Raw genomic sequence first — 21,450 nt, 5'->3', positions numbered from 1 at the left:
TCAGTCTGGGGAGCAGAGTGACCCAGCACGGTCAGGAAAGCTGAGAGGAAGGGGGGGGAGTCTGGTAATTCCTCCAGTGCTTCAGTTCTCCAGATGCTTCCACGCTTGGGCACAGCAACAAGAATGCAGCTGAAGGAAACAGAAACCGATGAGCAGGAAGTGGGGGTGCCGGCAGGGGCAGGGGCTGTGCGGGACGTGGCTGTGTGTGCACAGCTCCAGACCCAGCTGCTCCACGCCACCCAGGAAGTGCTATGAGGCCCACACAAGTGCAGACACATGCCATCCTTCCCACGGCCCCACTGGACGTCCGCTCCTGACCCCACGCTGCACTCACCCGTGGGCCACTGCTCGCTGGGATGTTGACAACAGGGGTCAATGGATGGATAAAAGCTTCCACCCCCAAGGGGACTTCGGCCCTCAGACAGTCCTTGGGGGTCACCAGGAGTCCCATGGCCACCTTGTGCCAGGTTTTGCCACTGGAGACCAGACCAAGCACACACGATGCACTATGACCCGGAAGCTCACTGCCAACGCTGACTTCCTAGTAAACGGTTCAGCCGCCCCAGGCATAAAACAGTGCTAAGTGGCTTCAAAAGATGTAAGGAGAACATTAGGAGGAAGGTCCTTGGCCAAGAACCGAGTAAGTTGGAAGCCTGTCCCATTAGGCCAACTCACCAAGCTAGTCACATGCAGTGACCAGTGAGGCACGTGAAAGAAGAAAGACCATGGTTCTGAGACCCTCAGAGAAATTCGGGACCTTCGGGCCAGCATGGGATTCAGCAAAAACAACTCGGTGTTTAGTGTTCCATGTGCACATTTATTTCTTTAAAGATTGTTCGCGTTCCAGCCACATCATGTCTAAATGAACCCCAACACACAGGGCTGACGGGGGACTGGAACCGGTGTTTAAAGTGCTACTGAGGAATACAATCATTGTCATGTCAATTCATCACCACACTGGATCACAAGCCAAACCTTTCCACATCCCTAGGAAACCTTTTATTTTCTTTTTTAAAAATGTAGCTTTGATGTGACATTGGGCAATAAAAACTACAAGCCTAAGTTATCAACGGTACATTCCTGACCCGTGGGAAGCTGGGTGAACTGGGCGGGTTAATGCCTCGTCACACGTACAGTAGGAACGCTGAAGACAGGGAATCAGAGGTAACCTGAGTTTGCTTTGCAGGATGTCGCAGTGCATCGTCCCTGTGTCGCTTGCTTTGGTAATCACAACATGGCAGGTTCGGGGCAGGGGACAGAGGGCCCGGCATCAGGGTCTCCGCCAACGCCAGGACTGTTCTCTATCCGGTACAGACAAGTGTTCTGACCTCGAAGGTCCACTAACTTGTATTGAGGTTCCAAGAGCCGTGGGATTGTTACCCAGCAAACGCCTGCGTTCAGTGGCAGCAGTATAAATTTATCTTTCCCTTTGTGCTCAAAAAGAAACTTTGCGACTTACTTCTATCTATGTGGCCAGTAGAACCAATCAGAAATCCAGACAGGCACCTAATTTGTGACTGGTTGGCAGCGACTAGCCTGATAGCCATCGCCAGGAATCAAGGGCTGGTTTTGAACTTAAACTTGAGACGTGGTTATATAAAGTGCTCTATGCCTTCCTCCTCACAGCAGGCTTTCAGTGCGCACAGACAATGAGATGGATTCTTTTGTTAATGCTGCATTAAATGCACTCACACTTAAAGCTCTTTTCACTCCTCCACAAACATAAGCACATCCTCACACAAAGCGGATGACAGAGCATTGCCAGATCATTAAAACCAACGTGCGCTCCTGGCTCCAGACAGACAGACACGTGTTAACATTAGTGCTCAGGAGGAATCACTTTTCAAATACCGCTGCAAAAATTTCATCAAGACCAGAAAACAAAACCAGAATCCCTCAAGCCACTAAAGTGTCTGGGAAAGATAAGGGAGGAGGTGATTTACAAATTAGCGGGTTTTGCATTTGGTGCAAAATCTTAATTGATATTTAACAACCCTAACGAGATTGACTTTACCATAAATACCCTACACCATTAAAAAACAAACCTGGATAAACAGCTTGGAAGACACATTCACAGTATCGATACAGCCCAGTCTCACGGTGCGCCCTGGTCCTCTGTAACTTCAGAAAAAGCCATTATGGAGACAGGGTGCGTGCATCTGGAGGAAGGGCTCCTGGGTCTTACTCCAGTGTACAGGAGCTCACGTGTATCCAACAGACACAAAGAACAGGAGCTCCGTGACAGCACTCTGCCTCCCGTAACTCACCGGCTTCACACGCAAGGGAGAGACACAGCCCACCTGGCACTTTCCCAGGACCCTGAAGAGGTTTCAAGTCACGAGGAAGTTGAGAAAGCAGAGCCCTTGACGAAGGTATTAAACAGCGATGCTCCTGGGGAATGGCTAAAAACAAAGTTTTTTTTTGAAAGAGAAAACTCAATCCAAAACTGATAACCTTCACACTGGAATAAATTGAGTCCATCTGAATTTCAAAATTAAACAAACAAAAAACTACTAAAAACTTCTGGTCAGTGCTTGATATTCTGACACACAATGTCTCCTTGGAATTAATTCTTCCATGTCACACGTTCTGCCTACGGCATGAGAAAGAACAGAAATCCTTCAAGTAAAACACAACATTAAAGTGACCGTCCATCCCCAAAAGATGAGCAGTGGGTTACCAACCTGTGGGGACCAACTTAGTATGAATGGATGTTGTAATGCCAGATGCAATTCTACAATGATTAAAACGAGAATATAATCTTTAAAAACAAAGGATCGTGAATAAGTCATTTTACAGTCACTTGATAATTCCTGGGACACCCAAGACTGTTTTAATGCACGTTTTACATAGAATTCCTAATGTCGTTTTCTAAATTCTCCCTCCGTATAAAGGAAAAAAAATTCTATAATTTTGGTTTTTATAAAACTTTTTTGTTCCCATCAGTGGCTCTATTACCCCTGAAATACACATTTAAGGATTAACGAAAGCGCCTGTAGGAAGGTGTGCACCCAATTTCACATCTGTGACAAGGGTCAAGTTTTCGTAATAGCCTTTTAAATCTTGTTGGAGGAAAATGAATCTCATAAAACCATCAGAACCTTTCCCCCGAACGACAACTGCTTTTTAACAAGTACAGATCCTAAAAGTGGCACACACAGGAGCGGGCCGACGTGACAGTTTGGAATGAACCCAAGTGGTGTGCTACTGCGGAAAGTGGTTTGAAAGACACGAAGGGATAGTAAAATCATGTATCAAGTTTATCATTTTTTCCACCGGAAACCAAAACATGGCCATGCCAAAGTGCGTGAAGCATTCACAGTAGAATCTGAAGAGCTCCTGTAAAGAAGGGGCTTTGTCCTTCAACTTCCGTTCCTAAGGCTCACACCTGAGACATAAAAAGAATTTCCTCTTTTGCCCTAAAAGTACTTTGTTTCCGCTATTGGCAATATTTGGCAAACCAACCTTGGACCAAAGAAAATCCAGGCGTGTGTGGGTACCACGTTCTTAGCTGTCACTTATGGCTCCCAAGTTCACTGGACAGGCTTGCTGCACTCTCGTTTTGCAAGTGTGCCACACGGGGGGAAAAAATCCGTGTGTGGACTGCTCCACTGGTATTAGTCGAGTTTTTGACAACATAGAGAAAAATGTTAAAAACCACATAAGAGTTTATGTATCTCCCACTTGCAAATAGGCTCAAAGTAAATTTAGAAAAGTGTTCAGCATAATATGTGTGGGGTATATTCAGTATTTGCATAATTTTTCATGTCCTATGACTAAGAACAAAGGTAAGGGTCTTCCTACGTTTGTCACAGTGTTTCCATTCCTGTGTGATTTCTCTATTCACCGAAACCACTGATACCCCACCTCTCTGTGCTCAGGGCCAGCTGCACCGTGTTTTCTGGAGCTGCCAGTTCAGAGAGGTGACCTATGCATTCCATTCACGATGACAGCACAGAGGTTCGCCGGCTCCTTGTGACACGGCCCAGGCGTAGACTCAAAATCATACCCGTTGGAGCACAGAATGGGTGAGAGTGTCCCCAAACCTGCCCCATCCACACCCCTGTAGTATGTCCTTTAGTTCATAATGCCAATCTCCTTCTGATAGGAAACGTCAGCTCTCCGATCAGAGCACAGCCCACGTGCAGGCGCTGTGGGGTCTCCTGTGCCTCTGGTGGCCAGCTGGGTGTTGTCAGTTCTCTCGGGGGGGAACCTCCCAGCAGGACACCCAGTTTTCCTTCCCCTTTAGAAGATGACACTGCTGGGAAAACCGCAGCTAGACAAGGCGGGCTTCTGACGGCTCGCTGGCACGCGGGCCGGTCCTGATGGGTGGTGACATGGCCCACGTCTCCAGCGCGGCCGTGAAGGAGGCTGCCATCCCCAGCCTACGCACAGGGGTCCCCGTTCATGGTGCTCTTGCTTCTGTGCCTGGACAGCAGCTTCCGGTTGAGAATCCTGGTGAGTGTCGCCCCCTTCCTCCGGGCCCCCTCCGGCTGCTGCAGGAACACGAGGTCGTTGTGCGACTGGCTCAGGCCGGGGTCCTTCTGGTGATGCGTCCGGCGGAAGAACAGCTTGGCGCCTTTCCTTAAGATGCCTCCTGGAAGAGCACAGCACAGGAGGCTGGTCAGAGGGGCTGCGGGCGAAACGGCGGGATAACTAAGCCACATTGAAAAAGAAAAGCCAGTGGGTATGACTCTAATAAGAAGCCATCGCTATCCCCATGCGACAACTGCTGGGACCTGGCTGGCCTGTGCACAACACCCGAGTTTCCAAGAAGAAATGAAGACTAGGAAAGCAGCAGCGGGGGCCGGACTATGATTCCCACCCCAGGGCAGGTGTTTAGGCCACTGACCTTCTCATCACACCAGATGCTGGCAGGCTGTCCTCACCTTGGCCCTCAGGTCCCCCAGACCCCCACTCCCCTCCACCCCTCCCTTTCATTAGGGAGGCGAAAACAGCAAAGCAGCACTATATGCCTCCCAGAAGGCTGCTCGAGGTAGCAAACCCAAATTAAGGGCCCTGGGAAGAATGGCATTCACTTAGGAAAGTTAAATAACATTTATTCTTTGTGGGAGTAAGACTTCTTTTTTTGTAACTCCAGATCCTATTGTAAACACAGAGGGTGCCAGAAAAATGGATACACATTTTAAAAAAGGAAAAAACGATTAAAATTATAATAATATACACCAACAACAAAAGATGAATACAAGTCACATTTGACTTCTGCAATTACAAGAGGCGCTCAAAGTGGTTCCCATCAGCTTCCCGACACTTCTGATTACGGCAAACTACTGCTTGAGCAACGCTGACCAGCATCCATTTGTATCCATGTTTTTGCCCCCCCCCCCCCCCGGGGTGTATTAGGTTTCATCATACGCAATGTCAGCCACTTGATCAGTGTTGACCTACCAAGCCTCAATTTCATATGGTTTGAGCAACTTGTATGTGATGTGAAGTAGCGGAACATGGAAGAGAAGAAATATTAGCAGCAGCAGCAACAGTAATTTCAACAGCAAGGATTCCTTAAAGATCAAATGGAAGCCACTACAGTCGGGGGGCGGGGAGGGGGGAACCCACTGACCTGCTCAGCCTTTCACAGATTCGCTTAACATTCACCAAGGCGAGCAAGGTCAAGAAGCCTTTCCAGCCTGTGAAACTCATTACCGCTTGCATGTAGGTGTTAATGACTTTGAAAGAAGATAGACCTGAGAATCACAGGGGAGCTTTAGAGCTAATCAGGCAATTCATGCTTTCCTGACGACAGATCCCACAAACAGTTCAACAGCCATGACCACACAACCCCCCACGGGGCGGGGGGAGGAGGGGGAGAGAGGGGCTGAATGGAAAGCAACAGTTTGCCCTCTGTCCCTGCCTCGTCTGCAGACCTCTGGATAATCAACACTCGCTGGGCAAAGCCGCAGGCCCGTGACTTTCACTTATTGGCCCTGGAGTTAAGGGGGAGCCCTGCGTCCTGTGTGCTGTGCCCAGGCTAAGCAGCAAAAAGGGCCAGTTCGAGAGCCCCAAGGAATGGACCGATTTAATCTGCTCAAAGCTGCTGAAAAGACTGTAACATTTTTTATCTCTTTGGATCCAATTAAATAACCTATTCTGAAGAATCACTAGGACAGTTTTTACACCGATCTAAAGTCGGGAGCCGTGTGCAGAGTTAAAGGGTGGCTGGGAAAGGCATGGAGTAAGAGGGTGAGTATAGACGTGTAAGTAAGTGGCCTTGCTCTTGTCTGTGGGCCTGACGTGTGACATCTGTGGGCCATACGTGTCCATTCCTGCAGCTCTTCAAACCCCTGTAAGAGGCAGCGTGTCACCGAAGACCACCAGTGTGGGTGCGTTAGGACACAGATCACTACCACCACGTGCATTTGACTTTGGCCAGTGGGTGCAGGCAGTGGTGCCCTCTGTTGAATGGCCTGGCGTTATCAAATGCTTGAGCGGAGTGAGGGGCTCCCAGGTTGGGGGGCCTGGGAGGTACTTCTGATCTGTAGGCACCTGCTTTTGGTTAAGCTTGGGGTCCCCGAAGAACACAACGTGGGGCTCTCACTGGAATAGAGGAGAGGTGGGAGGGGCTGAGGGCCCACTCAGCTTACCTGGACCCTTCTAACCCAACGCCCCACCCCCATCTCCCCAGGGGGAATGGAGTCTCCATTTCCGAAGCCCATTTCATGTATGTCCCTGCACTGAAACCACTCTGGGGTCTGGAGCCAGGGCCCAACGTGTGAGCAGGGCAGGGTTATGGGTTGGATTACGTCCCTGCAAAATTCCTGTGTTGGGGTCCTAACCTCTGGCCCCTCAGGAACCTCTGACCTTGTTTAGAGACAGAATCAGTACATGGTGACTAAGTTGCAGTGAGGTGACTGGGGTGGGCCCTAATCCAATCTGACTGGTGTCCTTATTGACAGGACATTTGGACCCAGACACACACAGGGGACACCACATGAAGGTAAAGACAGAGATGGGGGAAGGCTTCTACAAGCCAAGGAGCATCCAAGATGGCCAGCCACCACCAGAAGCTGAGAGAGACCTGTGACAGTTTCCCCCTCATGGCCTCAGGAGGAACTGATGACTCACCGGGCCTGTGTTCCCCTGACTTGATGTGACTTGTCATGGCTGCCATGGGGACAATATCGGCTTCTTGGATAGAGGACAGTCACATGAAGGGAGGTTTGCAATTCTACAGGCTGAAGCCCTGGATGCATCGTCTCTCACTGACCTCTGAGGGAGACCTTAGCCCTGGCTGACAAGTGAGGGAGCCGAGGCTTGGAGAGGTGACGTGCTCTGCCCTAGTAGCGTGGCCGGAGCGGGACGCCTGTGTTCCCATGCCCGCTCGTCTGTGCTGTTAAGGATGGCATCCATGCTAGGAGGGGACGGGACCTGCTCCTGAGAAGTGGCCAGCAGGTGTCTAAAGGGCACTTCTTTGGGCAGTCAGCGGAAAGGCCTCCGGGAGAGCAGGGTGAATGGCACCTCTCAGTCAGAGGATGTCACAGAGCAGAGCCCCGCACCCACGTGAACTCAGACAGAATGACAGAACTCTCAAGAGGCGTGCTGGTGACAGGTAAGATGGCATTCTAGTGATGCAAACCCACCTCAGGGCCCACCGTTTAACTCATCAAACAAGAAGGGTAACTAGCATAAACAGATGTCCTTGTCATTTCCAAATTTAAAAACATTACAACGTGTTTAAACTAGGCCGCTGCATCACAGTTACCTGGGGGGGGGGGGTAAAGTGGCCACTCCATGGGGGGTGTCGGGGCGAAGGGCCAATGAAGACAGGCAAGCATGCTCTGTCGCTCTGTCGTCAGCAGGGAAATAATACTAACGGGAGCTGCCTGGACTGACAACGGCTGTGTGGTCACTTGTCGGTGTGAACTTGGCTGGAGCGCCTGGGCCTGAGCTAAAGGAGACGGCCCTGGGTAATTAGATGGGCTTCATCCAGTCAACCAAATGCCTCAAGAACAAAAGCCAAGGTCTCCTGGAAAAGACGACATTCTGCCTCGAGGCTGCAGTGTCAGCTCCGGCCTGCAGGGCTGCCCTGCAGACTCCAGACTTGTCAGCCCAGAGTCATGTGAGCCAATCCCTGAAAGATGGAGCCTATTCGTTCTGCTTCTGTGGAGAACCCTGACTAGACAATATCTAAGTCTGGTGTGCCACACCGAACTTGGGGCCCACAGCATCTGTCACCTGTGCTGACAGGGAAATTCATGTCACGGGGCAAGAGGACCTGAGGCCGCCTGGGCTTTATAAGCCTAACTCCTTTACCCCAGGCCATCTTATCCACACCAACAGGCAAGAAGCAAGATTCAGACCTCACCCACAACCTGGAGGATTCCTTAAGGTAAAACTGGGAGACGGGTTGTGTGAAATTTGAGGCAAATAACCAAAATCTTAAATGGGGAACAGGCACGAGGGAAAAAAAATCTTTCCTTGGTTCTAGCACAGTGAAAAAAATCATAAGAAGGCTGAAAAATAAACAATATATGAAGGAATTAAAAATAATTATTCTAAATTACAGCCTTCATGACTTTATTCCTTTGTCTCCGTAGAGTCTCAGAGACGTAGAAAGCTCATTGAAGAATCTGAAATCTGATAGGTAGGAAAACAGCGACCAAAAGCAACCTTATCAATTGTCCTTTGCTGCCCAAAGTCCACCTGTAGATTTCAAGTCGAACCACAGACGGTCCGTTTATGGAAGTGACTATTCTTTAGCACTGGAGGACAATTCAGGCACCAGTCTGTATGTATGTCACCGCGACGTTGTTTTGTCCCGTCACGTAACAGAGATGTGCCCTCCCCTGACCAGCCAAGACGAAGGTGCTATTCTAACCTGACCAGTGCATTTTCTGGAGGAAAACAGGGAAACTAGCCCCCTGCGAAGGGAAAACCAGAAAGGGAAGGGGAGCAATTCTTGCTTTGCAATAACCTATGCTTTTTTCATAGCAAGGCTCCACTTAATTTTCTAAAAGAATATAAGACAAAAATAACTTACTGTGTAGGCAATTAATTGTGGTTGGCATAGCGATCCTCTTAAGTTAAAAGGAATGAGCAGGAGGTGAAGAGAAGGAAGAGGTGAGGAATATGTGAGAGCAAAACAAGAATGAAAGACAGTGAGAGTTTGGAAGCACTGACGTTAATCAAACATATGAAATTCCTGTGCAGGACATTTGGCAAGGTTACTGGGTGTTGTTTTTAAACTTATTAATATTTTCCCATCAATATTTTTGTCCTTAATTGTGGTAAAATACATGTAACACAAAATTTACCATCTTAACCGTTCCTAAGTGTACATTTAGTCATGCGAAGTGCATTCCGTGTGGGGACGACCATATTAGCACTTTATTAAGCTAAACAATAACCCTAAATGTGGGGAGCAGATATCCTGTATTGGCTGCAGCATCATGACACATACATTTACAAATGGCAAAATTCCAGAATTCTACCTACGCAGCCACTCTCAGAAACCCAGTACAAAACTGCTTGCTACAACAGCAAGTACTCTTGCTACAACAGAGGGCTCTTCAGCCAATAAAATAAGCTTTAGTTTAAAAATGAGAGAAGACTCCACTGAGCTACTCCCTATATCACCAGTTTAAAAAAAAAAATTGGGGTGGAAAACGAAGCTACTCATATTTGGCGCCCGTCACACATACTCATCGAAGGTTCTGATGATGCTAAGAACAAATCTCTCTGCAAACGCTGGAATGAAGAAGCAACTTTAAAACAGTGTCGCATCTGCCCCTCTAAAAGCCTGGAGTCCGTGGAGCGTGAGCATGGAAGGCACAGCAGACGTGACATCCTCTTGGTGACCCCAAACGCCAAGCCTCAGAGTGTGAGCTGGAGGTGGCCCCCACCACACCTGCCCAGCACCTTGGTCCCCAAAAGTGCCTTTTTTGAGGGATGTCACCCACCTGGTCGGTGATAGGAAAGGAGCAAGATGGCCATGGCACAGCAAGGAGAGAAACCCAAGGGTTGAACTCTCTCCAGAAGGAAAGCAGAGGGAGGAAGGAGGAAGCAACGGGATGAATGAACAGTGGTCCCTGAATGGACCCAGGGTCAGCGAGCTTGGCCTTCAGAATGAACCAGGAGGGAGGGTTAGGAGGTCTGGGCTCCGTGAGGAGAAGAGGAAACGCACCGTTGGTGGCAGAAGGGAGGCAAGGGGTGCCCTACCGGCACCTCGTTTTCTACCTTTCCTGGTGCCCACCTGCCTTCCTCAGGTCCAGGTGAGCTCCCTTGGGCTGCCCTGGCCCCCAAATGAAGACCAGAGCGGGGTGTGCTGCCCTGTGGGCTGTCAGCCAGGCCACCTCTTCCACAACCTTGGCCGAGCCTTATGGACAGAAGCGAGGGAGTGCCAGAGGTCACTGCACAGGTTACAGCTTCCCACACTGCCCCAAGTCACCAGACTCTGTCCACGGATTAACACACGCCAGACCCCACAGCAAGTGGGCAGATGGCGGCCCATGGTCCCATCTTTATCACATGGTCTGGAAACCATACCCAGGAACTCTTCTCCTCTCTCTTTCCTTCTAACTTACAGCTCCTCCCCCATCTGTCCCTGCTCACTCCGGCCATGGGGGGGCCGTGGGGGTGGAACACAAAGCACACAGGACAGAGGTGGGTGAGGACGAACGCAGACCCTCTACAGTGGGACTCCGGCCTCGGCCCCACAGACACGGGGCCATGTGATGCTGTGTGGGGCACTGAGCAGCACCCCAGCTCTACCTGCCTGGTCCAGCAGCACCCCCACTCTCAGCTGTGACACTGGAACCAGTCTCCAGACACTGCCAATGTCCCCTGGGGCACAATCTCCCTGTCTGAGAACCACTGGTCTTGGCACCAAGAACGAAGGAGCAGAGAGGCCATGGCAGAACAGCTGACCAAGGATCCCGACCAACGGGGGTGGCCTGCACTCTCGGGGAGCCAGGACTTAGCGCCAGTCACACCTGCCACTCCTGGCGGGGCTCAGGGTCTGCCCGCGGCTCCCGTCCTGTCTTCTGCACTGGGGACTCCTCCCTGCCTGGCAGGTGGGCACATACTCGGAGGCACATCCCTGTTTATGGAGGAGGGAGCTGAGGCCCAGTGAGTCTTGAAGTCTCACATCTGGAGGTGACCCCCAGTCCCTAGACTCCAGGTGTCTTCAGGTCACTCGCATTCAAAGCGCTGACACAGTGAAAAAATTCACAAATTTGAAGCACTGATTTAGAACTAATGAAAACAAGGGATTATTCTAATAAAATGATCACCTCATCACTACACACATACTAAGTTAATTGGTTAACTTTCTGGGCAGCTTATCTCCCCGTGGATCCCATAGGTCCCAGGGGTGAGGTGTGGTTTGCTTTTACGATAGTTGGGACAGGAGAGTCTGAGGGACAAATGAGCAGAGGTGCCAATCTCTGAGCAGAGGGGAACCCAGCCGCTGCCCAGCTTTGTGGGGGAGAACTCAGACAGAGGAGGGCGCCCTAGGCATGCCCCCAAATGCGGAGAGATGACCCGGCCACTCACTCAGGACTCTGGTGTGCCCGCCCCACGCTGCCCAGGCTCTAAACAGGCTCAGCCCTTCAGCACAGGTGTTTGTGTTGGGGATGCTGAGGGTAGGACAGGGTGGAGAGTAGGAACAGGAAGCAGACAGGGGAACGAAGCTTGGAAAGCAGCAGGAGAGCAAAGCAGCAGGAGAGCAAAGCCATCGGGTGGGGGCGGGGGCGCGTACCTTTATGCTTTCTGGCAGCGCCTGGCTCCGAGACACTCAGGGAGCTCTCTGACAACTCATCCGCATCGGGGACCCGTGGGGCTTGGCCGTCCCACACCTCAGCCTGCGACTCCTTCTCCAAGTCCAAGGAGGCCAGCTCGCCATCCTGGGGCTCCAGGACCAACGGGGACCGTGCGGAGGCCTCCTCCTCGGGCCAGGCAGAGGACACAGCTGCTGCCGGCTGGGACAGGGCATCGTCCTCGCGGGTGCTGTCCATGGAGGCTGCGTAGTCCAGCATCAGGGCAGCGTCACTGTCCTGACATAGCGAGGTCTGTCCAGGGACGGAGAGAGACATGTCAGTAGGAGGGAAGATGACCTGGACACACCGACATTTGTGTGGAAAAGCCCGTCCCAACCCCTGACTGGTGATTTCCAAGTGTAGACGCGGCCCGGCCCCCAAGGAGGCAGCTCATGAAACAGGCCGCTGCGCAGCAGGGGGCCGGAAACAGCAGGTCTCCACTCAGGCCAGAGGGTGGGGCGGCCCTGAGTTCGCAGTGTGAGGGTGTGGCAGAAGCAGGTGACATCCCTCCCCCAGCAGATGGCCTTGCTGGAAGAGTTGTGGGAAGGCCCAGAGGTGAGATGGACGAGTGAGCACACAGGGGGAGCGAGGACGTGAGCTTGAAGCTCCAGGTTCAGGTCACTTGTGAAGCTTTGTGCCCACGGCAAGTAGGAACTAATCGGTACACACCGTGTATCCCAAGGATTATACTTGTGTGCAAAACATGTAGGTGCTAAAGTAACCCACAGGGTTGGGAGTCAGGAAAGGGGCTCCCTGGAGGGTGGGAGAGTGACAGCAGGGGACATGGAGCCAGTCTGCTGTTGTGTATCTGGGAGCAGTCGCACAGGAACGCCTGCTTAGTGACAACTGACAACTGCACTTTTCTGACTTAAGTGCCAGCTTGCACAAGTCCCCACTGACTCCGATGGGACAATTTCAGCATCAGTAGAAATAATAACTGCAGTGGGTTGGGAACATTACATGTTAAGATCTACGCATTACGAATGATTCTAAAACAAAACCTTAGAGAAAGCATAGGGGAGACTGGTCATACGTGTAATCCTTATTTCATTTGCATTCATCTACAACTAAAAAAACAAAACAACCCTTCAGTCCTTGGGCCTGGGCACTTCCAGAGACGCCATCGCCGCCTGCTGGCTGCTGCTGGAAGCGCATGCAGGAAACCCAGCGAGTCACCGCCTGGCTCTTCCGTGGTGATGCTCAAGGCCACCTGCCCGCTGTGCCTGTTGAGCACTGGCCACCCACACCCTGAATATAACATTGGTGACACACCTCTGGCACCTCCTGTAACCCATTCTGGCCCTTCTCCCAGCAGCTGAGAGGTTGATTTTCAGTGTGCCGTCCTGTCTTATTCTCTGGGTGCCCTCAAAGCATCAGTGCGCCCTCAGGGCTCAACAATTCTTCCTCTCGGCCCCTCCCACCATCAAATCTCCCAACCGTCCCTCCATTGCTCACACTCTCCTTGTTCGTTCTGAAATGTTAAAAAGGAGTTAGGGACTGTCATGTGGCCCCTTGCCCTGGGGCTGGCCTCTCCAGCACCCTGGGCTGCTTGGCACCCCCAGGGATGGCCTCGCACCCACCATCTGCTCTGGACAAACATCACAGAGCAGGAGAAGGAAGGAATGAGGGTTGGGATATGTTCAAAGCCAGCTGGACTTCTCTCTGATTGCAAAACGCATAAACATTCATTGCAAAAAATTTCAATGGTTTGGAAATGTGTAATGTGGAAAGTGAAATCTCCCCATAATCGGGTGGTGATAAGGTGGAGGTTTTATCACAACAGGGAGTCTTACATCAGGTAGGACTTTCTCTTTCAGTAACTTTCCTTCAAATGATTCACCAACTTCCCAACAACCAAAGCACCCCCTGGTCAGAAATGTTCAAGTTTCCTTCATAAACAGGATAAGCTGTGAGAACAAATTCCAGGGACCGCCCCCTGCTGGGTGAGGGGGCGGAACTGACATTTGTAAATGGAACTTTCTGGATGTAGATCAAGAGCTACAAGGGGAGGGGCAGAGGCCACGGACAGCGCGGCGCCCCTGTGGCCGCACCTTGGAGACCCCTGATATGATGATGGTGCTTTTCTTCCGCGGAGACTTGAGCTTCAGCTTGGAAGATTCACTGAGCTGTCGAATGGCGACTTCAGCCACGGGATCCGAGCCATTGAGCACCAACAGTTCTGCCGGGGGAAGGCGGTGTGGACACATTAGCCAAAGTTGAAAACTCTGTGGAACCTCACGCTACCGCTGCCGGTCTGTGTGGGTCTGTGTGGTCACATGACACGCATTGACAGGTCCACTCAAGATCCGTGCACGTCTGTGTAAGTTATCCCCTGATCAAAGTGATGAAACACAAGTAACGCAACTACACAAACAAATCTCTAACCTTTGGGGGGATTCTGAACTTTGACAGGCAATACAGTCACTCCTTTCCGCTGGCCAGAGTGGTTAACCAGCTACGATGGTGTTTCATGGGACAGGAAAGACAAAAATAAGGTCATCTTTAGGAGTCCTACTTGCTTTATGGTGTTCATGTAACTGGCACGTTGGACAAAATGGGCAGAAATTTTATAAAGTGAGATGTAAGCTGGGTTTTATGTGTATTTTGTTGAAGCGCCCGCTGTCACTCAGGCGGGGCCCCTAACGCCACCCCTGGTCTTCAATCAATTTCGATTTCCATTTTCTGCCTCTAGTTTTTCAGTTATTACTCAAAAGAGCTTCCCAAAATCCCACGGGAAATGCACACTTCTCATCAGACGAGACGCTGTGTGTGTGTGTGAGAGGAGCCCGAGAGAAGGGGCAGCGCCGACAGCGTGCTTTCCGTTACCTGTGTCTGAAGACGACAGTGTTTTACTGACAGGAGCGCCGTGGCAGGCTACGGCGTGGACGGAGATGTCCTTCTCAATCACCTTCACCTTGACAGGCGTCCTCAGGGGAGACTCTGCCAGGGAAAAGCCCTGGTTACAATGGCCTCCACGCATGGTCTGAACCTACAGTTACCGGGAAGTGAAATGGCACCTCACTTCAACTCTACTTCACGCCACTGGAAAAGGCACGGGCCCAACCTTAAGAATAACCTCTCTTCTTTTCTTGGGAAGGGAGCAGCAAAAAAAGGGTGTTGAAGCTTAGGTTTAAATAAAATTTCAGAAACGTTTTAATTAAGCCAGAATTTCACTTTGTTTTGCGTTGAAGAACTGTGCCAAGCCATTTATTTTGGGAAGATAATACTTCTGTACTAGCAGAGACAGTATAAATAAAATAACGAATCATACACTGATACAGAAGTAGCATCCAAGGTGGTAGCTGTGGGCACAGGTACCAGTTTCAGCTGGATCTAAAATGCCTGCTCGTCAAGGCTTCTAATAAATGACGTTTAATATAAGAAACTCTGTGTTTCAAGACAGTATGCTATCCCCATGCACACGTAATGGAGTCCTTAATTTAACTGTGTCATCTAATATCTACATTTCAGCTTCAGAATATACTACAGGGTTGAACCTTGCTTCGGCTTGTCATGTATTCATTTGACAAAATTGAAAGGTAATTTTCTTTAAAAAAAAAAGAAAAAAGAAAAAAGCTACGCAAAAGTCTCGCCAATGACCACTCTCCCTGTGCCGTGAGATTTTCTTAAAGCAATGGCCCACGGCCTGCAGTTCAGAGACAAGACCTTATAGGGAGAGAGGGGCTTTCGAGCTCCGGCGGGGAGCCGGTTTCTGTTCTCTCACCAGAGCTCAGCGGGGACGCCCTCCCTGCGTCGAAGCGAGGCTTGGTTTTCACGGCAGTGACAGTAGTGACAACTGTCCCACATGGCATCACCGTGCGGTCTTTTTCTATCTTGGCAGCAGGAACAGGCAGCGGCGTCTGCCAGGATTTCACTTCAGTGGGTTCTACGTAACAGAACTGCAGAAAAGGCCGGTTACGTCTCCTAGTCAGTGCACTGATGTCCTCAGTGAGGGCCCCTTCATATTATCATGAACCCAGGTGACCCCAGAATTGACAGAGGGCGATGGAACCCGTGCTCCAACCCAGCACCACGGAATGAAGGGGGCACACGTGAAGGAGCAAACGACATAAAATAGCCCTTTCTGGGTTTGGCCCATGTGAACCAGCCTCACGGAAGGTCACGTCACATGGCAGACAGACAGCCCGACAGGGTCCCGGGCAGGAAGTGTCCGGTCCAGTCTGGAAATGCAGGGTATGAAATAGCAGCTCTTCTCCAATGAGCTTCATGCTTCACATTGAAGCCAGAGCAAGACTCTGACAGGGAGAAACAAAGGTGCCCTTCATCTTAAGTGGGTCGAGCTGGGGCTTGGCCACGTACCTCTGCAGTGACCGACCCCAACACCGGGCTGCTCGCTGAGGGCCCGCCGGTCAGCGTAAAGCTTTGCAGCCCGGAAGGTTGCTTCTTAAACAAATCTAAAGGAACAGTTGTCATCGCCAGCAGAGCTAAAAAGACAGGAGACAAGCAGTGAGCACCGCGGACATTTCCATGGGACTCCACGGGGTCCCACGAGAGCAAAAAGGGCTGCGTGAGCTGCTGCAACCCAAACAAACTCCAGATTACATCCTGTTCACTTGAAAACATCTGACAAATGTCAGTCATAAAAGACAAAAAAGGCTAAGAGATGTGAAGATTACGGGCAATGTCTGAACCTGTACTAGAGTGGAAAATATACACAAAACAGGGTTCTACGGAAAGTAACCTCACAGGGCGATCTGATCACAAATTCCTAGTGGGGCAGGTCCTGGTGGCCTAGTCATCAGGCCCCGGGCATGACTTCTCGAGTAAAAGGCTTATGGGCCGTAAGCCAGCCCCATCCACTGTTTCTGTGCATCCAGGTCCACACGCCTTTGACGTGCCTCTTTCAGACGCCCTCCTGCTAACACCTGACCCCTCAAGTGGGCACATAATCTGAACCAGCCTGGAATCCGAGCCCCACCTTGATCTCCCACCTCCATGTAATCTTCCCTCCTTAACCTCAATGCATAAAAGCTGCAGAACTGCCCGTTTTGGGAGCGTCTTGCTTCCCAGCACACATTGTCAGTGGCTCAAATAAACGCTTATAAGAATTCTCTACAGGTTGGGATGTTTCTTACATTGACCAAAACAACTGCTATGAAGGACATCAGTGGGTCAACTGATGAAAATTGGAATATGGGCGGTGGATGGAAGACTGTGTCAGTGTAAATTCAGGAAGTTGATATGGTACCGTGGACACATGAGAATATCCCAATTCGTAGGCACCAAAGAATGTAGGGGTAAGAAGCCATGATGCATGGAATTACCCTCAAATGTGCACACATCTACGTGTGTGTGTGTGTGTGGGTGTGGGTGTGTGCACGCACGTAGAGAGAGAAAACGCACAAGCAAGAGTGACCAAGTGTGAGCACATGTTAAAGTGAGTCTGAGTAAAGGTTATGTGGTTCTTTGGTTTGCTTTTTTAAGTTTGATATTTCACAGATCCCATCAGGCTAGACAGGAATGAAATCCCAGTGGAGCCAGCAGGAGTGGGCCCCAGCGATGGACCAGGCAGCTTCTCCCCAAGCAAACCCTGGCCCCGCCCTGTGTTCCCACACCTGCTGGCTCTGGGAATGTCAGATCTTATCTCAGGAGCAGCCCAGGTAAGTATCTCAAGGTTGCAGATCAAGTTGCCTCAGAATTCTTGCTAATAACCAGAACCTCAAATGGCTTTTTGCTGTGTCTTTCTAGCATTAGGCGATAACCAAATGACTTGGTTGCACAGCTGAGTAAGCCAGGTAAGGGTTCCCCCTCCATTTTGGTTTGTTTATGGGGATTTTTTAAAAAACCTAATAAATATTGAAACAACTGACTTACACGCAGGCACCCATATGGTCCTCAGTGAATTTCCCTCTCATGATTGCTCTCTTGTACCTAAAGCATGTATCCAACTTAAGTCACTGTGGCTTATTTTACAAGAACAAGCCAGTTAAAATCCACAGAGACAGGAAGTAGGACGGTGGAGCCAGGGGCTGGGGGAGGAGGAAATGGGAGGTGTTTAGTGGGGACAGAGTCTCAGGTTAGCAAGATGAAGAGGGTTCTGGAGATGATGGTGGTGATGGTTGTGAATGTTCTTAACGCTGCTGAGTTACACTCAAAAATGGTTAAGATGGCACACGTCATGTTACAAACATTTCATCACAATTTTTTTTAAAAAGGTCTATTGAGGCTAAGAGATTTGAGAACTGCTTCTCTAAGCCAAGAATTATTTAATAAAAGATTTTGGATATTTGCCAAAAAAACAAACAAACCAAAAAAACCAGTTGAATATACTCTTTCCCAAAAATGTGTGACCTTGTTAACAACTGAAATGGCCTTTCAACCAAACATGCCCTTGGGGAGACCAGGAGTGGTTTGGGGGGAGGGGCCGGCCTCCTCTGGGTCTCCTGCCTCCCCAGCTTCCCAAGGTCGTGCTCAGGAAGATGAATGATGCTCCCAGAGAGCAGGGTCTCCGTCCACCCGCTCACCACCCACCTTCTGAGGGTCGCCCATCCTCTGAAATCTGCAGGTGCAATTCCTTCGACTTGGCATTCAGCTCACTGGGGGAAGGAAAAAGAGCAGTGAATCCTTCAAAATGCTTTATTTGTTTTCGAAATAGTATTATTTTCTGATTATAGAAAGGAACAAAAAGTCATCATCAATGTTCTTAAAAACTAGAGCGACATATAACCCAAACTATAAAAATTGTGTGCAACCTCACGCTCTAGAACTGGTTGATTATTACTTGGTGATTATTCTCCCAGGATTATTGGATAGAACTTTCTGGATGATGATGGAAATAGTCTATATAGAGGCTATCAAATACGGTGGCTACTAACCACATATGGCTTTTGAGAACTTGAAATGTGGCCAGTGCAAACGGAGGGGCCGGATTTAATTTTGTTTAATTTTAGCTACTTGAAATTTAAAGCGCCACATGTGGCTATTAGTTATTTTATCGAGAAGGCTAGTGATGTAATTTCTAAAAACAAAATAGAGAACATAACACACCTCCTTCCATGTTTGTAGCCTATTCTTTTCACTTGAGTTATCATGGACATCTTTCCATGTTAATACCTACAGAGCAACACCATTTTTCATAGGCATCTAGTATCCCCGTATCTGGCCATATGAGATTTTATTTAGCCAATTCCTTACCAACCAACCCAATAACAGTTCTCTCTTGTCACGACAGGGCATGGGATAGAGGTGAGGAGGAAATTGATACTAAGAGCTGCCTTCAAAAAGAAATCCATGTTTGACTTAAAGTGACTGCAGATGGTCAATATGCTTTAAAAAAAAATTTTTTTTTAAACTTTTTTTTTGGTCTGAACAATGCGACAAAATGACCTCAGGATTTGGCAGTCTTGAATAGGTGTAGCTGTGGAAACCCAAGCCTATGGTAACGGGCTGTACGCACAAGGTGAATTCTTCTTCCCAGCTGAGGTCACTAGTGTTTTTCGGGAGCGTGCTGGACAGCTTCTGAACAGGGTCGTTCAGCTGAACTGCACACAGTAGGTTCACGTTGCCTGTAATCAGAGGGCCAAGGAAAAGCTTCTATTTTTGTTTCTTAATCGCTGTAAGACATTTCTGCATGTAAAAGGAAGGCTGACTAAAATGCCTAAGGTCTCGGCTCACCCTTCTGAGGGGTGAGTCTTTCTTTCACGTGCCATTTACAAACTCAAAGCACCTCACTCATTTGGGGTTAAAGATTGTCTACCCTCAATGACGGCCAGAGCCCCAGACTGACCCCAAGTACCCCTATGCCCCCCGGTTCTGTAGCAGGCACAGCCTCTGGGTGGAAGCTTGTCTTACTGCAGCGGAGACCTGGCCCCCCACTCCTGGACAAGACTAACGACTTGCCAAAGAAGGTTATCTGGGTGACTCCAATATCTGGGGGGCCTCACAGAGAACCCACTTCCTTATGTACAACAACTGGGTGTTTTTATACCTGACTCAGCTCGGTTATAACCTTTTCTGGGGCGCTTGATCCAGATAACGGGACATGTCCCTATTGAGTGGTTGTTTCTGCTTCCAGGCCATGTTTGCCCCTTGGCATAAAGCGTGACTACACTGTGTGCTCAATAATCTTTGCAACCTATTGGCCCTTTACTGTGTACCAGGTGGTATCAGGTGCTACACACAGCTTCTTACTAGTCTGCACAATCACCTTCCAGGGAGACGCGAAACCAGATGGGGACCTGCCGGAAGAGGTGAGGAACGGGGACCCTGACCCTGGCGACGGAGTCCAGGGAGCTGCTCTCAGCCGCTAAGCATGGGCCTTCAGAGGGTCACCAAAACCGTCACCTACAACTAGCTTTGCAGAGGCTTGGTTGTTAAATGCGGCCTGTCTGCACATTCAGAACCGGAAGAAACTCCTTGCAAACAAACGTAAGAAACCCCTAATATTGTCAGACAACAGGAAAGAACTCATTCCCATTCTCGACAAAGTCAAGTGCAAGTGGAGAGCTCTGTCCTGTCCCATGTCCCAGGCTGCTGCATCTGAGGTCTCAGCAGACTCAGAGCCCCCTGAGAAGTTACCCATTCTGGGGATACCTTTTGTCATCACTCAGCAGCATCTCCTTGCACTGAAGGGTCCCCAATGGGCCTGAACCCACAAACCACCAATTTGGCACCTCACATTCTAGGAAAGCAGGTCAGTTGGGGAGGCTTAACATGTATCTACAGGTTCAATAGGGAAGGGAAGGGAAGGGAAGGGAAGGGAAGGGAAGGGAAGGGAAGGGAAGGGAAGGGAAGGGAGAGGAGAGGAGAGGGAAAGGAAAGGAGAAAAGAAGGGAGGGAGGGACCGAGGGAGGGAGGGAAGAAGGTGCCTTCCACACTAAAGAAAAAAGGCAAAGCTGCAACTGTGTTCCTTTCCTCCTTCGGCCTCCACAAATGCAAAACCTGGGTTGTCGTCTCCGGGTCTCGCGTTACTGTTATGGTTTTCAGGAGGCTCTCCTTCACTCAAAGGCAGGGATCACACTGCAGACCCAACTGGAAGGAGCCCCAGGAGAAACCAAAGGCCGCTGAGAACCCGCACGTTACCCTCCCCTCGGCTTCTGTTGCAGGACAGTCACGTCTATGGCCAGCCTGGTGCCCCAGGAGCCCTGGCACTGTCACTCACCTGAAGCACCAGCATCATTCAGCAGCGAGGCTCGGATATTCTTCACCAGCAGTTTGAGTTCATGAGCCCTTGGAGGTTTGGGAGGGCAGGGTTCCTGAGGAGCGGACGACGTGCGCTGGAAACTCTGCAGGAAGAGGACGAGCAGTGACCTGAGGGCAGGCAGAGGACCGAGGTGGCAGCCGCTCAAGCGTGAACTCCGGCTCTGCTGTGACCGTTCTCCCTTCTTATGGGAAGGGGTGCCATCAACCGAAGCCATTTCCCTGCTTGGGAGCCTTCTAGAGCCCAAAGAAAGCAAGTGAAGTAGCCAGAATCGCACTGTAGTGGAGACGGGGTGACCACAAGGGTCCATGCTTGACCCAGACCAGGCGCTTGACACAGGGCGCGACCAGCTGCAGGTGTCTGCGGCCCACCAGATCCCAGTGGGACATCTGTCACACACGAGTGGCCAGGCTCATCAGCCTGTGACCATGTCCCACCTTCAGGCAGACCCGCCATCCACGTGGGGAATATCTAGGCAGGGCCAGGTGTTGCACTAGCAAGGGGACAGAGGCAGGC

At 50.2% G+C, this 21,450-nt stretch overlaps 1 protein-coding gene across 2 annotated transcripts in view; it reads right to left on the bottom strand.

Annotated features, from left to right (window-relative positions):
- Window positions 1-796: 796 nt before the first annotated feature.
- The window catches only part of C2CD2 (C2 calcium dependent domain containing 2), a 49,702-nt gene continuing 29,048 nt past the window's right edge, over window positions 797-21,450 (bottom strand). For both annotated transcript variants that reach the window (XM_019745721.2, XM_074325014.1), the window contains exons 6-14: window positions 20,896-21,019; window positions 19,192-19,300; window positions 18,267-18,331; window positions 16,095-16,219; window positions 15,499-15,673; window positions 14,601-14,714; window positions 13,826-13,953; window positions 11,717-12,026; window positions 797-4,597 (exon numbers count right to left, since the gene is read on the bottom strand). In XM_019745721.2, coding sequence (XP_019601280.1) covers window positions 4,386-4,597; window positions 11,717-12,026; window positions 13,826-13,953; window positions 14,601-14,714; window positions 15,499-15,673; window positions 16,095-16,219; window positions 18,267-18,331; window positions 19,192-19,300; window positions 20,896-21,019 — 1,362 coding nt within the window. In that variant the 3' untranslated portion in view covers window positions 797-4,385. The remainder of the gene's footprint in view (window positions 4,598-11,716; window positions 12,027-13,825; window positions 13,954-14,600; window positions 14,715-15,498; window positions 15,674-16,094; window positions 16,220-18,266; window positions 18,332-19,191; window positions 19,301-20,895; window positions 21,020-21,450) is intronic.

This window comes from Rhinolophus sinicus, linkage group LG01, assembly GCF_036562045.2.
Source record: "Rhinolophus sinicus isolate RSC01 linkage group LG01, ASM3656204v1, whole genome shotgun sequence".
Lineage (NCBI taxonomy): Eukaryota > Metazoa > Chordata > Mammalia > Chiroptera > Rhinolophidae > Rhinolophus > Rhinolophus sinicus.
Note: the sequence above shows the minus strand (reverse complement) of the source record. Positions and strands in the feature narration are given on the sequence as shown.